The following is a 20,070-nucleotide window of genomic DNA, read 5'->3' as shown; positions in this document are numbered from 1 at the left end:
GTCTTTCATTTACCTTTACTGATGAGGTGTCCTAGGTATTTCACCTCAGGTTCTACAAATTGGAGTTTATTCTTTGAGCCCTGTAACCATTGTTCTCTTAGGAAATTTAGGAAGTTAACTGAAATTGCTGTTACTTGATCCTTGTCATCTCCTGAAATGAGCAGGTCATCCACATACTGGAGAAGGCGTATGGATGAAGGCAGGGAGAAGTTTTCTAGAATTTGTTCTATTATTTGACCAAATAGATTTGGGGACTCTGTAAACCCTTGGGGCAAGACTGTCCATCGGTACTGCTGTTTTCTACTGGAGTCAGGGTCCTCCCACTCAAAGGCAAACATGTCCTGACTGTCCTCCGCTAAAGGGCAAGCCCAAAAGGCATCTTTTAAATCTATCACTGTGAACCACTGGTGGTTGTGTGGGATTCTGCTGACAGTGGTGTAAGGATTGTGAACAACAGGGTGGGTGGTTTGAACTATGTGATTAGTAGCCTGGAGGTCTTGCATTAGCCAGTATGACCTGTCTGGCTTCCTTACAGGCAATATTGCAGTGTTATAAGGGGGCATACAGGGTTCAAGGAGTCCATCGTGGACAAGGCTTTCAGTTATAGGTTTTAAACCTATCCTGGCTTCCAAGGTAATAGGGTATTGTTTTCTTTTTACTACATCCCTGGAAGTTTTTAATTTGACATGAATTGGAGGAACCTGTAGCTTTCCTCGATTTCTTTCCTTCGACCATACATCATGATGGATTTGGCTTTCTTCCGAAGTAGTGAGCAAGTTTAAGGAAGTAAGGAGTTTTCCCTGATTAACATATAGGCCTATGCCTAACCTTAACATTAAGTCCCTTCCTAATAAATTAGTTCCTGCTTTGGGAATTAACAAGAACTTAGTAGTGGCCGAGTTATTCTTATATTTGACTTCAATTTCCTCTAGAATTTTTGCCCCAAATCCTTCCCCTGTAACCCCTGAGACAGTAAGGTTTTCTGCTGAACATGCTAAACCTGATGGGAGAAGACATAGGGAAAGCGAGCTGCTCCTGAATAGACTAAGAAAGTGACTATCTCTTATTTGGGTCCCACCGTTAAATTTATCAGGGGCTCTTGGTGGGACTCAAGATGGAAGATGTAGAGTCCCTGACCCCCCTATTCTTCAAATGTCATGAGTGGAAGGACTTTCTTTTTCCTCTCCCATTCGGGACATTCCCTCTTTAAATGTCCTGGCTTTCCACACCAGAAACATCTGTTTTCCCTTCTCCCCCTCCCTGTTCCCTGACTCTCAGGTTTCATCCCTTTGCTTCCTGTATAGAGTCGGACAGCTGGGTACTTAGAAGGTCTACAAGTTCTATTTCCCTGGGCTTCCTGTTGAAGAGTTCCCCTGTTGTAGGGTGGACAGCATAATCTTTGCCTTTTGCTTCTTCCTTTCCTCATCCCTCTGTACATATACCTTTTGGGCCTCTTTTTTTTTTTGGAGACAGAGTCTTGCTCTGTCGCCCAGGCTGGAGTGCAGTGGCCGGATCTCAGCTCACTTCAAGCTCCGCCTCCTGGGTTCACGCCATTCTCCTGCCTCAGCCTCCTGAGTAGCTGGGACTACAGGCGCCTGCCACCACGCCCGGCTAGTTTTTTGTATTTTTTAGTAGAGACGGGGTTTCACCGTGTTAGCCAGGATGGTCTCGATCTCCTGACCTCATGATTCGCCCGTCTCGGCCTCCCAAAGTGCTGGGATTACAGACTTGAGCCACCGCGCCCGGCCTGGGCCTCTTAAAAGTTCCTCTATGGGAACTTTCCAATTTTCTGTCTTTTGTTTTTTTTTTGCAATGTCCTGCCAAATATTGGTGACAAAGTGGAGCTTTAACATTCCTTGTCCCAGTGGGTCCGCTGTGTCTAAACCTGCATATTTTCTTATCTGTTCCTTAAGTCTGTTTAAGAATTCTATGGGCCCTTCATCTTTCCTTTGTTGTACATTAAATGCTCAGGAAATATTAGGGTCCAAGGAACTGATTCCAAATCCCTTTAATTATCATATCCCTGAGATCTCTCATGTTTTCTCAGTGGGCTTCATTGTTGTTATCCCACTGAGGGTCCTAGGCCGGGAATTTATGCTTCACTGCAAGGACATTTTGAACAGGAGGGTGTTCACGCTCCTGGACTATCATAGTGGCCCTGCAGATCATGGTTCTTTCCTTTCCTGAGAAGAGAATACCTAGAATAGACATTAATTCAGCCCAAGTGTACGGTTGTGACTCCAGAAATTGGCCAATTTGATCTGTGACTCCAAAAGGGTCATCTAACAGTGGTTTGAGTTCCTTTTCAGATTTCTAACCTCTGAGCTAGTTAAGTGGGCATTTACGAAGCCAGTATCCCCTCCTCCTAGTGGTACTTCCCTTAAGGGAAAAAGGATTAGGGCAGACTTCTTTGAGGAAGAGAGGAAAGGAAAGTTTTGGATATCCCTTTGGCATTGTTCTGTTTCCCATTGGAGCTTTCCTGAGGAAAAGGCATGTTCAGGTGGCTGTCCAGCAGGGATGTGGGGTGGCAAGGCCCATGGGGCAGGGTTATATGAGGGAGGAACTGAGTGTTCAGCTTGGGGTGGAGGGGTAGGCAGGGGAAGGACTGAGTGTTCCGCTTGGGGTGGAGGGATAGGCAGGGGAAGGTGATCTAGAGGATCCCATGCATCTTTAGATACAGAATTTGACTTAGGTAGGTCATCTTTGGGAGGTAGTGAGTTTAGCTTTGCTTTCTCATCCTTTAGGGGATAGAGAAGGACAGGTCTTTTTCTCCAACATAGAGCATAATCTGTTTCCTCTTGAGAAACTGGACTTTTATCATTGACCTACTGGCCAAAAGACTGAAGGTCTGAGGATGGGTTCCTTAGTCCAAATAAAACAGCAATACTTTATCATATGCTATCTTTTCTTGTGTTTGGTCCTTTCATCATCCTTCCAGTATTTTAACATAAGGCATAGGGGACTGTCAGGAAGAATTTTATTGTCTGCTTGGCCTTTTATAGTCCCTGTCTTACTTGGGGTATTTCCTATCCTGGCGGTTGGTGAGGCTAAATGTTTCATATTAGAGATTTCTTGCGCTCCCATGTCCTAGAGGCTGAACCTCCCCTTTTCCCACTGGAGGTTTCTTGTACTCTTGTGAGCACCCACTTCATCCTTGTTGACTGCTTCTCTTGTGGGAATTTTAAGTCCCTTTTAACATTGGCGGGTTGGTATAATACGCTAACTGGAAAACTGCCCTAAGTCCTATGAGGTGACCATGGAACCAAGTCCGAACTCCACACTCGTTTCGTGCCCAGTGGCGCATTTAACTCGCACACTTTCAACCTCCAGAGATCCCAGCCACCAAGGAATACTTTGTCACCCCAGTAGCAACATTTCTTACCTTGGTCTGTGCACAGAGTTACCTGGTCACTGTGAAATTCTTAAGGATCCTCCCTACAGCCATGTTGCTGAGAGTCTGGATTTATTCATCACTTTGGGCAGGATTCGATCCTCCACTCCTGGGGCCACCACAACAAGGCAGTGGGATGCATCTCCCTGTGAAAGATAATCACTAGCCCCTCCCAAAGGAGAATGGGATCCTGGAAAAGCCCCCAAATTTGTTGGAAGCAAGTGCTCAGCATAGCCAAAAGAAACCTGCACTTAGAAATTTTCTCAGCAAGGCACTTTACTTTACTTCTGCAGAAGGGTGCTGCTTATGCAGAGCACACCAAATGAAGGGAGGGGTTTTTAACCCTAACACAGCTTCTGTTTCTGTGTATTTCCCCTATTGGCTGGGTTGGACTGCACAATCTAAGCTGATCCTGATTGGTCAAGGCTGAAACTTTTCCAAATAGGGCAAATGTGCAATTTGTGAAGGGGTGGTGGTAAAGAAGAAACGGTTAGACTTAACAGAAGAGAGGGTAGGATTGTTTACAACTTATGACCAGGAAGTTGAGTCTTTGAAGAGGAACTCAGTTATTCCAACATCTGGGACAGGTCTCAGTTTATTTAGAAAGTTTATTTTGCCAAGATTGAGGACACTCAGGAGGTCCTGATGAAGCAACTGTGTTGTCTGAGGTATATACCCAGGGTTCATCGTCTCGTGCCAGGAAAATTTAGGACACCGACACACATGAGGAGTTTAGGAGTGGAGATTTAATAAGCAGAAGAAAGGAGAAAGAAAAACAGTTCTCTGTATTGAGAGAGAGGGGTCTTCCGAGGGAAAAGACCGGCAGGTGGTGGATGCACTGAATTTTATAGTCCAGGTTGAGGAGGCGGTGTCTGATTTACATAGGGCTCACAGATTGGTTCGATCAGGTATGAAGTTTACATAGCATGCAGGGAAGGCTAGTTGCCTCACCCTAATCTTACTATGCAAACAAACTTTCTCCTTGGCAGAGGCCATCTTACCTGCTCCTTACTGTGTATGTGGCTGGCAGAGAAGGGAAGATGGAACCTCCATCTTGAGCATGTCTAGTCCCTAGTTCCTGCTGGCATTCACCCGTGCAAGCTCCCAACTTGCTTGTCTATGTCTACAGCTCACCTTCACAGACTGCTCTTTGTTTGAAAATGATTTCCAGCCTTGCCAACGTGGTGAAACCCCATCTCTACTAAAAATACAAAAATTAGCCGGGCATGGTGGCGCAAGCCTGTAATCCCAGCTACTCAGGAAGCTGAGGCAGGAGAATTGCTTGAACCCGGGAGGCAGAGGTTCCAGTGAGCTGAGATCACACCACTGCCCTCCAGCCTGGGCAACAGAGTGAGACTCCAACTCAGAAAGAAAAAAGAAAATGATTTGAGGCTGCTTTTCATTAAAAAGAAAAGCCTTACTGAGGACTGTCATACCCTTACTATCTGCCTAGGTGATTTCTTCTTAACTCCTGTATCACTGACAACATGTGCCCAGGGTAGTCAGAGCACAATTTGGTTTTACACATTTTAGGGAGACATGAGACATCAGTCAACATATGTAAGATGAACATTGGTTCTGTCCAGAAAGGTGGGACAATTCAAAGCAAAGGCAGGACTACTGGAAGCAGGGAGGGGCTTCCAGATTATAGGTAGATAATAGACAAATGATTAAATTCTTTTGAGTTTCTGATTAGCCTCTCCAAAGGAGGCAACAGATGTGCATTTACCTCATTCAGCAGAAGGGTGACTGAATAGAATGGGAGGGATGTTTGCCCTAAGCAGTTCCCAGCTTGACTTTTCCCTTTAGCTTAGTGATTTTGGGGCCCCAAGATTTTCCTTTCAGAAGGGGTAGAAAATGGTGGAGGGCATATAGGTGAGAAAGTTTACAAAAACTGATTACACTACTCACTAATGGAATGTTGCATACTCTGGCTGAGTTATCTGACTTTTCCATGTAAGCTGTAAGGAAAGGCATGGGACCAGCAGTGTTTGATAGGAAACTGAGCCCTTTTTCTCTTCAGTTGAGGATGGAGCAGAGGTACTTGGCAGCAATGCCTTCACCAAAACTCTGAGTCTGCAGTTGGCAAGCTATTTCTCCTCCTTTAGCCCTTTCACATGGGAATGTGAGAAGAGAGTGCCCTTTTCCGCCTTCGCTTGTCAAAATCTCATCCTTCAGGTGTTGCCTCTTTAGGAAGTTTCCACCCATTGTAGCAAAAGCTGTCAGTTATCCGCCAAAATTACCAAAATCCATTTTTCCCCTCTATAGTCGCCGCAGCTGTGATGTTGCAGTCCAGTCAGCCTTCTTTGCAGTTGTGTATCCACCATCACCGTTAAGATACAGCATAATTCTGTCACCACAAAGATCCTCATTGCTACTCCTTTGTAGTTGCATGTACCTGACTGTCCAATATTTAATGACTTTTTAAAGTTAAAAACATTATTAAAAGTCATAGGAAGAGCTGGGCTAGCATAAAGACAAATCATATTATGTTCCTGGATGAGAAGACTTAATATCATTCTTTCTCCTGAGTGAGGACTAGGTTAGGAATTCTAATTTCTCATGGTTGATTTTACTGGCACTCTATTCCTGCTAATTTTTTGTGTATTTTTACTAGAGACGAGGTTTCACCACATGGGCCAGGTTGGTCTCAAACTTCTGACCTCAGGTGATCCACCCACCTTGGCCTCACAAAGTGCTGGAATTACAGGCAAGAGCCACCATGCCTGTCCGGGAAATACTTGAATAAGTCAGTTAAATTCCCTGAGCTTGTTTTCTTATTTACAAAGTGAGGGAAATATCATTGACACTTTTATATACCTCAGAGGAGAAGAAAACACTACCTTTGTAAGTCAAAGAAAGTTCATCACTTTTTATATTTAAAGTTTACAAACACAGGCTATTACATTTCTGGTTTTCTCTCTTTTTTGTGTTTTGCTTACTCAGACTTTTTGGGGGAATTTGTAATTTGATCTCCCTTCCCTGTATTATATCAATAAGCCAAGCAGAATTTTCAATTTGGAAAGAAAAATTTGAAACACTAAGGAAATAGGTGTGGAGATCATGATAATGATGGAAAAAAGGAGATAATAGGTACCATTTACTTAACACTTATTATGTGCTCTTGGCATCTGTTAAGTCATTGACACAACTAGTGTATATGCCCAGAGGATGCTTTTGGATCAATTAACAGTAAAGAAAGTTTAGAAATGGTACTTGACAAGAAGAGGGTTAAAAGAATAACCAGGTCAGGGCCAAGTGCGTGGCTCACGCCTGTAATCCCAGCGCTTTGGGAGGTTGAGGTGGGTGGATCACTTGAGGTCAGGAGTTTGAGACCAGTCTGGCCAACATGGTGAAACCCTGTCTCTACTAAAAATACAAAATTAGCTGGGCATGGTGGTGCATGCCTGTAATCCCGGCTACTTGGGAGGCTAAAGCAGGAGAATCAATTGAACTTGGGAGGCAGAGGTTGCAGTGAGCCAAGATGGAGCCATTGCACTCCAGCCTGGGCAGCAAGAGCGAGACTCCCTCTCAAAAAAAAAAAAAAAAAAAAAAAGAAAGAAATAACCAGGTCAGAGTCATCATTAGCATTTTGGAACTCGTATCCCTTACTCCTGTACTTAAACTTTCCTGTCATTTCCCATTTGAAAAAAGTTCTGTAAGCTTTGTTCTTTAATAGAAACACAATTTTATACCAGTGATTCCTTTCCCAGCATCTGAAATGTGTCTGTTGAAGCATGAAATGATTACCAAGTCTGCTTTTTATATTTAGTTATATTTTGTTGATTGTCAGCTTACAGGTTTTTATAATTTATTAGCTTAAAGATTTTATAATATATCCAGTGGGATGTCAGATTTTATAGTTTACCATTATCTGGAAAGATTTATAAGAGATTTTATCCTTGTGTATATACTTAAGATTTATAAATTATATTTTAATAATTCAAAATGTAATACACATTTACTTTTTAGGTTTAAACAAGTCTCTTAAGTGGTGTTTCATCACCGATGGAGAATTACTTCCAAGCAGAAGCTTACAACCTGGACAAGGTGTTGGACGAATTTGAACAAAACGAAGGTAAGAATTTACATTGGTGAATCTCTTTGCATTTGTGGTATAGAGAATGTGGGGATATATTATTTAATAATATACAGGGGAAGGAATAACATTTTTTAGCACTAAATGCCAGATACTTACAATCCCCAGACCTTCTTATTGCCATTTTATAGATGAGAATAGAGGCAAAGAGAGGTTAAGCAAGTTTCTCAAAGTTGTTTTGCGAGCAAGTGGCAGGATTAGAATCCAGGCAGTGTGAACACTAGAGCCTGAGCTTTACCTACCCTATACAGTGAATGTATTGTCAAGAAATGCGCTTGCATTTCCTAAAGTAAGAAAAATTGCTTGTTCCATATTAATTGCCCAGTAAAGATACATTTAAAACTGTTTACATCACAACTGCCTAAATGGTTAATTATATATTCTCAAGCATCAGTAGAAATGTCCACTTAAGATTCACTTCTTTTGTTGGTTGGTTGGTTGGTTGGTTGGTTGGTTGGTTGGTTTTTTGAGAAAGTCTTGCTCTGTCTCCCAAGCTGGAGTGCAGTGCTCACTGGAACCTCTGCCTCCCTGGCTCAAGTGATTCCCATGCCTCAGCCTCCAGAGTAGCTGGGATTACAGGCACCCACCACCACGCCTGGCTAATTTTTGTATTTTTAGTAGAGAAGGGGTTTTGCCATGTTGGCCAGGCTGGTCTTAAACTCCTGGTGTCAAGCAGTCCTTCTTCCTCAGCCTCCCAAAGTGCTGGGATTATAGGCATGACGCCTGCCCAAGAGATTCACTTCTAATTTCCCTCTTGGTTTAACTTGAATGGGTAAGCCATAATTAAATTTCTTCCTCCTTACCGTATTTCCCCTGTGTTCTCTATTTCTAACAGGAAATGGCATTAACAAGTTTACAAAGTGATATATTTCCATCCAAAGTCCATGATTCCAGTCCAGGCAACATGACGAAACTCCATCTCTACAGAAAATACAAAGAAAATTAGCCAGGTGTGGTGGTGCACCTGTGGTCCCAGCTATTCGGGAGGCAAAGGAGGGAGAATCACTTGAGCCCTAGAGATAGAGGCCGCAGTGAGCTGTGATCATGCCACTGTATTCCAGCCCAGGTGACAGAGCGAGACCCTGTCTCAAAAAATAATGTAGCCCATGATTTTCATATTGGTTTACAAACCTTTGCTATATTCAGTGATTCAGGCTATTCTTTGATAGCAGATGGGAAGACAGATTAGTTTTGATTTTGTTGCTTTAGATCTTTAATAGAGCCAGCCTTAAATTGAATATGAGATCATGACAGTAAGGAGGGAAGAGAGAGAGGAAGGCTACCAGAATGGCCTGCTCTTCTCATATTTTACCATTGATTACCTAACACTAACCTATATTCCTAGACTCATTCCCAATTCATGTAAATATGAAATCTAATCATTTGGGGTTTTACATCATCCAGGTGGGCTTTGTACATACCAAGCTGGAAAGTATATTATTTTCTGAGTTTCAACTGTTTGTATAAGTATTTTCTTAATCTTTGTTTTGATTTAGCCCTCTGTGTATCACAGTTCTTTGAGTCATAAGTACCTAGACGTGTATTACACCTAATCATGTGAATACTGTGCTAGAATACCGCTGACTCTAATCAAACTCTTAGTTCATTACATTTGTCTCTTTGTGACTTCTGTAGATTCTGTTAGGGTGCTTTGTGTGTAGTTGTTTTTCAATACATTTTTGTTGAATCAGTAAAAATATTTTAATTAGAAAATAGAGCAATTGCTTACAAAATAATAACTCCTTTAGAAGGAGAAGGATTTCTGAAACCAGCTTCTTCGCTGTAACTTTGTGGTTCATTTGTTTGAACTATTTTTTTTTGACTCTCACTACCAGTTGCATTAAAAACTATCACTTCAAGCCTCGTGGTATCTTACAGAATATACTTTAAATAAAATGATTTCTCATTTTGTGTTAATTTATTTTCTTTTTTTTTTTTTTTTTTTTTTTTTCGAGACGGAGTCTCGCTCTGCCCCCCAGGCTGGAGTGCGGTGGCCGGATCTCAGCTCACTGCAAGCTCCGCCTCCAGGGTTCACGCCATTCTCCTGCCTTAGCTGCCCGAGTAGCTAGGACTACAGGCGCCCACCACCTCGCCCGGCTAGTTTTTTTTTTATTTTTTAGTAGAGACGGGGTTTCACAGTGTTAGCCAGGATTGTCTCGATCTCCTGACCTCGTGATCCGCCCGTCTCGGCCTCCCAAAGTGCTGGGATTACAGGCTTGAGCCACTGAGCCCGGCCTATTTTCTTATTTAAATGAAAAAATATACCACAGACTGTGATGACACTAGGTAATTAACATTATGCCCAGGTAGGAGGCAGTTGAATAATGAAAATTTTAATACCCGATCATTTCTGTTTGAACATTGCTAAATATTCTTGTAAGAAGCTGTAGCTATTTTTTTGTTTCCAGGAACCGTATTGGAAATATGACTTATTTGCTTTTTTTTCTTTTCTTTTAAGGAAGCCTGTGTTACTAAACTTCAAATGTCTATAAAATCTCTACTGGTTCAAATTTGGTAAATTCAGGATTTGACATTTCAGAGGATACTAAGCTCATTCTTCACACAATCTGAGTTTTATGCCCTTTTAAACAACAACAACTACTTCTTTACACTAATTATTTTCTAAACCCAAACTGATTTACTTATTGCTTCCTTAAATTCTTATATTTGGGGATATGCTTTTCCTTATTCCTCTATTTATTAATGCTTTCTTTTCCAAACTTACCTAAAACTGTCTTTGAAGCGTAGCCCAGTTCTTCCTGCCTCCATGAATTCAAGCTCACTTGCCTCATCCTGGAAAATATCTTTCTCCTCTGAATTTATTTTCTACTCCTACATAATAGTTTTCAGATACACTGAGTCCTCACTTGATGTCTTTGATAAGTTCTTAGAAACTGTGACTTTAAGCAAATTGATGTACTGTATGCCAGAGAACCTTAACTGTTATTTATATCAATTAGCTTATAGTAAAATTGGCTTCTTTATGCAGTGAGTTGTTTTGCTTATAATTGCAGTTTCCAAGAACCTATCAACAATGTTAAGTGAGGACTTACTGTACCTATGCTACTCCATACTGCTAATTAGATGTTTGTATGTATCTCTTATTCTCCCAATGAGATTGTATCCTTCTTAGAGGCAAGAGCTATTGTTTAATCTTCATGTTCCTCAATCCTGATGCTTTTACTGTGGTAGATATTCACTTATATATTTATTGTGTATCTACTACCTATCAGGCACTATGCGAAGTGAGGACTTATAATGACAGAAATGATTTCTGCCTTCAGAAATCATTCAGTGGTTGAAAGAGAAGGGTAAATAAACTATTGCATTTCAGTGTAGTAAATGCCTTAATGAAGTTTTGATTAAGGTGCTATGGAAACATTGAAGATTAATGTTACAGATGAGGATTGAGGTTACAAATATATCTGCATAATTTCAGGGCCATGATTATCAGAGATACTGGAGGAAGAAAGCAGGAAAGGCACTGAATGCATTGTTCCTTATTTCTCTGATTTACTTAGACATATGCAGTAGCCCTATAACTTGAGAGAATAACTTAGCCATTGTAGTTATGATCTGTTAAAAACTAAACAGAAACATTATATGAAATTATGCTTACTGGTAGACTGTAAGAAGGTTGATGTGATAAATGAACACTTTTTGCCCAGTGTCCTTAGATAATAATATAAATATGAACCTGATTAATATTTTGTATTGTGACAAATACAATACAGTATTTTGTATTGTGACAAATACAACATCTGCTTGTGACATGGTTACAAGCAGAATTTCACATACCGTGGCAAACGTTCTTTTAACATGTGTTGGGCAAATTTAAAATATTTTTAAGTAAAAACTATAATAAACCCCAGTGTACCCATCATCCAGCTTTCACAGCATTTCATATGCTGCCATTTTGTTTCATTTATACCTTTATCACCTTCTCACTTCCTGCTTCATTCTTATTTTTTTACAGCTTTTTAAAAGGTGAACTTTATATATATTAGAATGCATAGATCTTAACTGTCCAGTTTTGACAAATGGGTATATCACTCAAACCCACATCCCAATTGTAATATAGATTGTGGAACATTCAGTCTCTACAGAAAATTTCATTTTCCCTCCTACTTAATTATTTATCCTAGCCACTGTTCTAATATTTTTTCCATCTAATCCATTAGATTAGCACCTGTCCTGGCTTTGCTCAATCCAAGGGTGCTTTCCCCTCTTCTGGGTCCCATTCACCTGTGGATCAGTTTAATTATGTTATTAGATTGAGGTAGAATTCTCTTGTTGTTTGGAATAGTCTGAGATATTACCATTTGGTGACAGACAATTGCAGAGAACTGTCTGAAATATGTTTTCTTATTTTTAGCCCCGAATTAGAAATCTAATATCCTTGGAATATTTAATTTTCAAAGGATAGTTAGAAATGTTGATTAACTTAGTCATAAGCTTTTCCAGTGTTACAAGCAAACTTATTGTAATTACTTATTTTTTTCCAGATGAAACAGTTTCTTCTACTTTATTGGATACAAAATGGAATAAGATTCTAGATCCCTCTTCTGACCAGCTGTCATTTAACCCTACTTTGGCCAGTGTGAATGAATCTGCAGTTTCTAATGAGTCACAACCACAACTGAAAGTCTTCTCTCTGGCTCATTCAGCTCCCCTGACCACAGAGGAAGAGGATCATTGTGCTAATGGACAAGACTGTAATCTAAATCCAGAGATTGCCACAATGTGGATTGATGAAAATGCTGTTGCAGAAGATCAGTTAATTAAGAGAAACTATAGTCGTGATGATCAGTGCAGTGCTGTTGAAGTGGGAGAGAAGAAATGTGGAAACCTGACTTGTCTGCCAGATGAGAAGAATGTTCTTGTTGTAGCCGTCATGCATAACTGTGACAAAAGGACATTACAAAACGATTTACAGGATTGTAATAATTATAATAGTCAATCCCTTATGGATGCTTTTAGCTGTTCACTGGATAATGAAAACAGACAAACTGATCAATTTAGTTTTAGTATAAATGAGTCCACTGAAAAAGATATGAACTCAGAGAAACAATTGGATCCATTGAATAGACCGAAAATAGAGGGGAGTTCTGTTAACCATCTGTGTACTACTTCATCTGATAGTCTAGCCAGTGTCTGTTCCCCTTCACAATTAAAGGATGATGGAAATATAGGTAGAGACCCCTCCATATCTGCGATTACAAATTTAACGGTTGATTCAGTAATCTCATCCCATGGAACAGATGGAGGTCCTGCTATTAGAAAGCAAGAGAACTATATACCAGATGAGGACCTCACTGGCAAAATCAGCTCTCCTAGGACAGGTCTAGGGAGTCCAAATTCCTTTTCCCACATGAGTGAGGGGATTTTGACGAAGAAAGAGCCAGCAGAGGAGAGCACAACTGAAGAATCCCTCCGGTCTGGTTTACCTTTGCTTCTCAAACCAGACGTGCCTAGTGGGTCTGGAAGGAATAATGACTGTGAACGGTTTTCAGATTGCCTTGTGCCTAGTGAAGTTAGGGCTGATGAAAATGAAGGTTATGAACATGAAGAAATTCTTGGCACTACAGAATTCCTTAGTATGACAGAGCATTTCTCTGAATCTCAGGACATGACTAATTGGAAGTTGACTAAACTAAATGAGATGAATGATAGCCAAGTAAACGAAGAAAAGGAAAAGTTTCTACAGATTAGTCAGCCTGAGGACACTAATGGTGATAGTGGAGGACAGTGTGTTGGATTGGCAGATGCAGGTCTAAATTTAAAAGGAACTTGCATCAGTGAAAGTGAAGAATGTGATTTCTCCACTGTTATAGATACACCAGCAGCAAATTCTCTATATAATGGTTGTGATTCCTATGGAATGCAGGGCCCAGGTGTTTCTTTTGTTCCAAAGACTTTACCCTCCAAAGAAGATTCAGTAACAGAAGAAAAAGAAATAGAGGAAAGCAAGTCAGAATGCTACTCAAATATTTATGAACAGAGAGGAAATGAGGCCACAGAAGGGAGTGGACTACTTTTAAATAGCACTGGTGACCTAATGAAGAAAAATTATTTACATAATTTCTGTAGTCAAGTTCCATCAGTGCTTGGGCAGTCTTCCCCCAAGGTAGTAGCAAGCCTGCCATCTATCAGTGTTCCTTTTGGTGGTGCAAGACCCAAGCAACCTTCTAATCTTAAACTTCAAATTCCAAAGCCATTATCAGACCATTTACAAAATGACCTTCCTGCAAACAGTGGAAATAATACTAAAAATAAAAATGATATTCTTGGGAAAGCAAAATTAGGGGAAAACTCAGCAACCAATGTATGCAGTGCATCTTTGGGAAACATCTCTAATGTTGATACAAATGGGGAACATTTAGAAAGTTATGAGGCTGAGATCTCCAGTAGACCATGCCTTGCATTAGCTCCAGATAGCCCAGATAATGATCTCAGAGCCGGTCAGTTTGGAATTTCTGCCAGAAAGCCATTCACCACTCTGGGTGAGGTGGCTCCAGTGTGGGTACCGGATTCTCAGGCTCCAAATTGCATGAAATGTGAAGCCAGGTTTACATTCACCAAAAGGAGGCATCACTGCAGAGCATGTGGGAAGGTAAGTTGCATGTATAAGCTCAGAAATCTGGCATGTGCATTTTGTAATGCTGAATTAGATAGTAATAAAGGCAATGTAAGGTGAATATATGTCTGGTTGAGTTGACATAAATAGCATTTTTGAAAACCCAGTTCTAGTAAATTTCTGCATAAAAAATGACCTCACTGATTCTTAGATAGTATATGCACTTTTTTTTGTTGCCATGATTTACGCTGAATCAGTTTTTATGAAGAGATGAGAATTGAGGAAGTGTAAACTTTGTGGTTTCTGTATTGATAGCTACTTGGTTAATGTAATAGTTTGAAATAAGGAAGTTATTCTTTCAGTTTAGGAAATATTTGTCATTAACTTTTATTGCATTATTTATTGAAAAATACATTTAAATACAAAAAATAAAAATAAAAATTACATTTAATTCTTGAAAAATGTTACACTTAGAATCCATTCCACTTTTTTTTCTGTGAGATTTTTGCCATTATACGAAACATTCTGGAACTCTTTATAGACATGCACACATATTTTTGTCTTTTCTCCCACATAACTTTGATACAAAGTAGAAATGAAGTCTGTAGATTTTTATGACAAGGTTGTAAGAATGAGATTCCTTAGCTCTCCCCAAATTTTGTTAGCTAAAACCGCATCTAGTTTTTTGTTTGTTTGTTTGTTTAGAGTTGTAAATAAGGAGGGAAGGAGATTTTATATTTTTGAGATTTGGTGCCAGGTCTAGAATAAAATGTCAGCTTTGTTACTATTGATTACATATACTAAGCCTTAGTTTTATAATCTGTAAAAAGAAACCAAAAAAGATTAATAGCTTTTATTGGGCTGTTGTTAAGATTAAATGAGATCTGAGAAGTCATAGTGCTCAATGATTAATCTCTTCCTCCCTTCTTGCCTGATTTTTTGGTCCATCTGTATTAATTAGGGTTCTTTCAACTTCAAGGAACAGAGTATTTGACCCCCAGTGACTTAGGTGAAAATAACATTTATTTCATCTAAACAGAAGCTATGAGACTCAGTGATTTATGTCTGGGTGCAGAGACAGGATCATGGAAGTTCTCTTGGTCTTCCCCTCATGTCAGAAGATAGTATCTCAGTTCTAATTATCAGGTCTCAACCTGACAACTTCCTAAGCACAAAGAAACTGGCTGGGGGGCAAAAGAGCCTACTCTACTGTTGCCACCCTCGTATCAGGGAGGAAGGGACCTCCAACAACTTCCTTCAATTTACTGGCCAGTTTTAGACCATGACAATTATAGGCAAAGGGGATTGGGATTATCTAATCAATCATGATTTATCTCCTGGGGCTGAGTAAAGGTGGGATTCTGTTAACAAAGGAGAAGGGAAAGTAGTGATATGTAGGATAAGTAAGTCTAGACGTGTAATCTACAACATGAGGACTCTGCAGAATAAAATTATACTTTATTTGGGATTCGTGCTAAATGAGTAGAGTTTAGTTCCTCTTGCCACAAAAACGGGTAACTATGTGAGATAATAGATAGGTTAATTTGCTTTACTATAGTAACCTTTTTACTTTCTGGATGTATCTCATCACATCATGTTGTATACCTTAAATGTATATAATAAAATTTATTTTAAAAAAAGAGCAGGAAAATGGTTCCTAGGTGGGCAGTCACTAAGGTTTACTAGAAAATCCTAGCACAAAAGAACTAAATTACCGGGAGCAGAAAGAAGCTAAAGCTGACACTGGGCTGTTGGTCTCTGATTGCTAAAGTCTGAAGAAAATGATGTGTCTAATTCCTAAATATTTTCCAGTCTTCTTGCTAGCTGAAATACTATTTGGAGATTAAATTCATCATTCTTACGTTGTTCTGTATTTTGCTTACTGTAACACTTTCTGAAATTTTTGCTTTCTTAAGTAAATAATGAAAACATTTTTGGTAAAGGCCAGCACATCCAGTTACAATGAGTAAATAGGTACCTTAGGTGGATTCAGAAAGAAAATGATGCACAAAATGCATCACAAATTGCAAAATGGTTGGAATTTTTGCTGAGTGGAATTTGTGGAATTTATGAATTCATGGATTCATGTGGATTATGGATTCATAATTTCATCTTTTTCCCTCATTTACCTTAGAGATGTTATAAGTATTAATGAGATAATATCTGTAAAAATCCTTGAGCTTTTCAGAAGCAAAGGGCTTATAAACATAGGTGTTAATTGGATTATGCTGGGAATGCAGCTAGAAAAATACCCCAAGCGATGTGATTTTGTAAAATAGTGTTATATATTGAAAAAAAGAAAGTTTGTTCCATTTCAGTAGAAATTAAGCATATGTAGTAATTACTTAGCATTTATAGCTATATTCCCTTTACTGCAACAAGCATATATTGTGTCTAATATAGAAAAGGTTCTAGGGTAGGTACTGGGGATTCAGAGGTATGTAAATTGGAATTTATGATCTCATGGGAATCTTTTTTTTTGTTTGTTTGTTTTTTGAGAGACAGAGTCTCTGTTGCCCAAGCTGGAGTGTGTGGCGTGATCTCTTGTGATCTCAGTTCACTGCAACCTCTGCCTCCTGGGCTCAGGTAATTCTCCTGCCTCAGCCTCCTTAGTAGCTGGGACCACAGGCGTGTGCCACCACACCTGGCTAATTTTTGTATTTTTAGTAGAGATCAGGGGTTTCACTATGTTGGCCAGGCTGGCCTGGAGCTCCTGACCTCAAGTGATCCACTTGCCTTGGCCTCCCAAAGTGCTGGGATTACAGACATGAGCCACTGTGCCTGGCCAATCTACTGACTTTCTAATTATGATTTCATTTATATCTTATCTTAGTTTATTATTTGTTTTTGCAATTCAGTTTCAAGCTCCATGAGGGTAAGGATTTTTTCTGCCTTGATTGTTGCTGTATCCTCAGCCCTAGAGCATGTGGGTGCTCAGTAGATATTTGTTAGATGAATTAAAAAATAAATGAATACTATTTCTTAACGCAGCAGTACTTTTTTTTTTTAATCCAGTGCCTTCAATCTTTAGATGATGGTATCAAATTTAGATATAATGGGTGTAAGAACTTTGGAAAATATTTTTAAATTAGTCATATGTATTGTTCCTACTTAAGAACAGATTCAAACCAAAATGTTTCTTTCCCTAGTTTTTTATTTACTTATATACTGATGGGAGCAAATAGATATGAGAGTAGTAAGTAGCTGCTTTAGAATATTACATGTCAGTTTTACAGTTTCCCTCATACTTTGCATGAAAATTTGTCTTGCCTTGCAATTGATGTGATTTTAGCCATCTGGCATGATAAAAACAGGACCAACATTTAGATTAATGGGTTCTAGTGAAGCTGAACCCAGGGAAATATTTTCCATTACACACCCTCCAAAAGGCTGTATTGGTTAAAAGTGGTCTCACCCTGACTGTCATAGCACTTATCACACAGTATTGTCTTTGTCTTTGTTCCCCATTAGGTTGTAAAGATCTTGAGATTGCCTCTGATTTGGTTTTGTATTCAGCATCCAGCACAAATACCTGACACTTATGAAGTACTCAATAAATGTTTGTTAATGAGTGAGTAAATGAGTCCCAGATCATTGATTAATTCAGCAAACACTGAGTGCCTGTTATTTGTCTGTCGCTGTGCTCGGTGCCAAGTTTATATCAATGATGTTGTGCTGCTTACCCTCATGGCATGTAAAGAGTAGGCCAGTGACAAAAACAAAACAAAACAAAAAAGCATGACTTGTGGCAAGGGCTATGAAGGAGATAAGGAGGGATAATATAAAAAATGGGGGTGGGAGAAGAAGGTATGAGAAGGCATCTGAGAAGTGACATAGATGACTATCGAGGTTGAGGAGTCAGTTCTTCAAAGAACAGAGAGAAAAATGCTGCAGGAAGTAGAACAGCATGGACAAAGCCATTGAGGTAAGAAGGGACCTATTCAGCAAACTGAAGGAACTGCAGTATAGTGGACAAGGGAAGAGTCACATAAAAAGATGGGAAAGGCAGGTGCAGTGGCACAGCCCTGTTGTCCCAGCTACTTGGTAGGCTGAGCATGTTATGATCGTGCCTGCGAATAGCCACTGTACTCCAGCCAGAGTGACAGAGCTGAGACCCCATCTCCATTAAAAAAAAAAAAAATGCTGATGAGGAACTTAAGGAATAGATGATGTCGAGCTTTGCGGGTCGTATAAGGAGCACAATGGGAAGCCATGGGAATGGGTGAGATTACCAAGGGAAGAGAATGGACTCAGGGCTGAGCCCTTGAGGTCAAGCAGAGGAGGACCCAGTACCAGTTGCCAAGGAGTGAGCAGAGAGGTAAATAAATAGAAAACCAGGAAAATATGGTCTCTTGGAAGTCAAAAGAGGAATGTAGTTTGTGAAAGGGGTTACCACCTATTTAAAATACTGTCAGTAAAATATGGTTAGGAAAGGGACCATTGGACTTGGCTATAACAGTGTCATTGAAAAAAGCTGATTGAGTGGAGCAATGGATACAGAAGCCAGATGGGAATGCATTGAAAGTGGAATATGAAGGGAGGAAGTGGAGATGGCTTTTTGAAGAATTTTTGCCATGAAAACAGAAAAAAATTGTAGCAATTATTAGATGGAGATGGTGGTTATGGATGCCTTTTTGAGGATGGGAAATACTGTTATCTTTATATAGTGGTATGGGTGATCCTCTAGAAAAGAAGTTTTAGGAGAAAGGGAGGATTGAACAAAGGAAGAGAAAAATCCTTGAGAAAGCCAAAGGGATGAGATCTACAACATGTTGAGGATTTGCTCTTCAGTGGGTAGGGCCAGACAGAGGTTGGTTTATGAAGTTAGTGGTGAGAGCATGAAGAAATTTACAACTGATTGGCTCATACTTCATATAGAAAATATAAACATTGTGAAGGGTGAAATAGGGATAGATGATGAAGGTTTGAGGACAGTGAGATAGTTACATTGGAGAGGGAAAGTAAAGCCTAACAGTGAATTGAAATTTCAAGAGCCTTTTGTGCTTGGCATCAAACTTTCAGTCAGTTTACTGACTTTCAGTCAGTAGATATTTATTAGATGAATTAAAAAATAATCCAGTCCAGTCCTGACTTAGTGGGTTAGAATCAGTATTTGTCCTTGGAGATATGGTGAGATTGTTATATTATCTTTGCAATACAAGTATTTTAGGTTGGAGAAGCAAGAAAAGTTCTGTAGGACCAGTCTGTGCTGCTACCTGTCCACCTATTTCCATTTATTTGTTCTTTTTTAAAAAAATTAAAAATTTAGCCAGATGCAGTGGCTCACGCCTGTAATCTCAGCACTTTGGAAGGCTGAGGCAGGTGGATAGCTTGAGATCATGAGTTCGAGACCAGCCTGGCCAATATGGTGAAATCCCATCTCTACTAAAAATACAAAAATTAGCTGGGTGTGGTGGCAGGCAGCTGTAATCCCAGCTACTTGGCTGAGGCTGAGGCACAAGAATTGTTTGAACCCAGGAGGCGGAGGTTGCAGTGAGCCAAGATTGAGATCACACCACTGCACTCCAGCCTGGGTGACAGAGCGAGACTCTGTCTCAAAACAAAAAAAAATTTATGACATATTATTTGTTCTTTCATTCAGTGAGCATTTACTTACTGTGTGGTATTCTGTTTTTTACTAAAGAGAAGCAGAAAAAAAAAAAAGAAGGAAAAGAATGGGCCTCCTGGTAAAACATACCATTCATGTTTCTGTAGATGACTTAAAGATATGAAATGAGCAATGAACAGTTACAAAGCTGCAGATGCTCTGCAGTGGGAAGCAGAAAGATTGTGGTGGTGGTGGTGGTTGTGAGGAGAATGACATACTAATATTTATTGTTTATCATTTGCCAGGTGCTTTTCTAAATCTAGACTTATAGGCTTTATTTAATACACATAACAACCCTAGGAAGTAGCTACTGTTACAATCCACATTTACAAGTGACAAAATAGGCCTAGAAAGATTTAGTAACTTGTTCAAAATCACACAGCTGGTAAGTGGAG

At 39.7% G+C, this 20,070-nt stretch overlaps 1 protein-coding gene across 3 annotated transcripts in view; it reads left to right on the top strand.

The window, feature by feature from the left end:
* ZFYVE9 (zinc finger FYVE-type containing 9) overlaps positions 1-20,070 on the top strand; it is a 202,745-nt gene that overhangs the window by 73,372 nt on the left and 109,303 nt on the right. For 2 of the 3 annotated variants that reach the window (XM_023188602.1, XM_023188610.2), the window contains exons 3-4: positions 7,364-7,469; positions 11,996-14,103. In XM_023188602.1, coding sequence (XP_023044370.1) covers positions 7,400-7,469; positions 11,996-14,103 — 2,178 coding nt within the window. In that variant the 5' untranslated portion in view covers positions 7,364-7,399. Of the gene's footprint in view, positions 1-7,363; positions 7,470-8,325; positions 8,441-11,995; positions 14,104-20,070 lie in introns of all 3 variants that reach the window. The other variant, XM_023188617.2, reaches the window with a different exon arrangement.

This window comes from Piliocolobus tephrosceles, chromosome 1 (genome assembly GCF_002776525.5).
Source record: "Piliocolobus tephrosceles isolate RC106 chromosome 1, ASM277652v3, whole genome shotgun sequence".
NCBI lineage: Eukaryota > Metazoa > Chordata > Mammalia > Primates > Cercopithecidae > Piliocolobus > Piliocolobus tephrosceles.
Note: the sequence above shows the minus strand (reverse complement) of the source record. Positions and strands in the feature narration are given on the sequence as shown.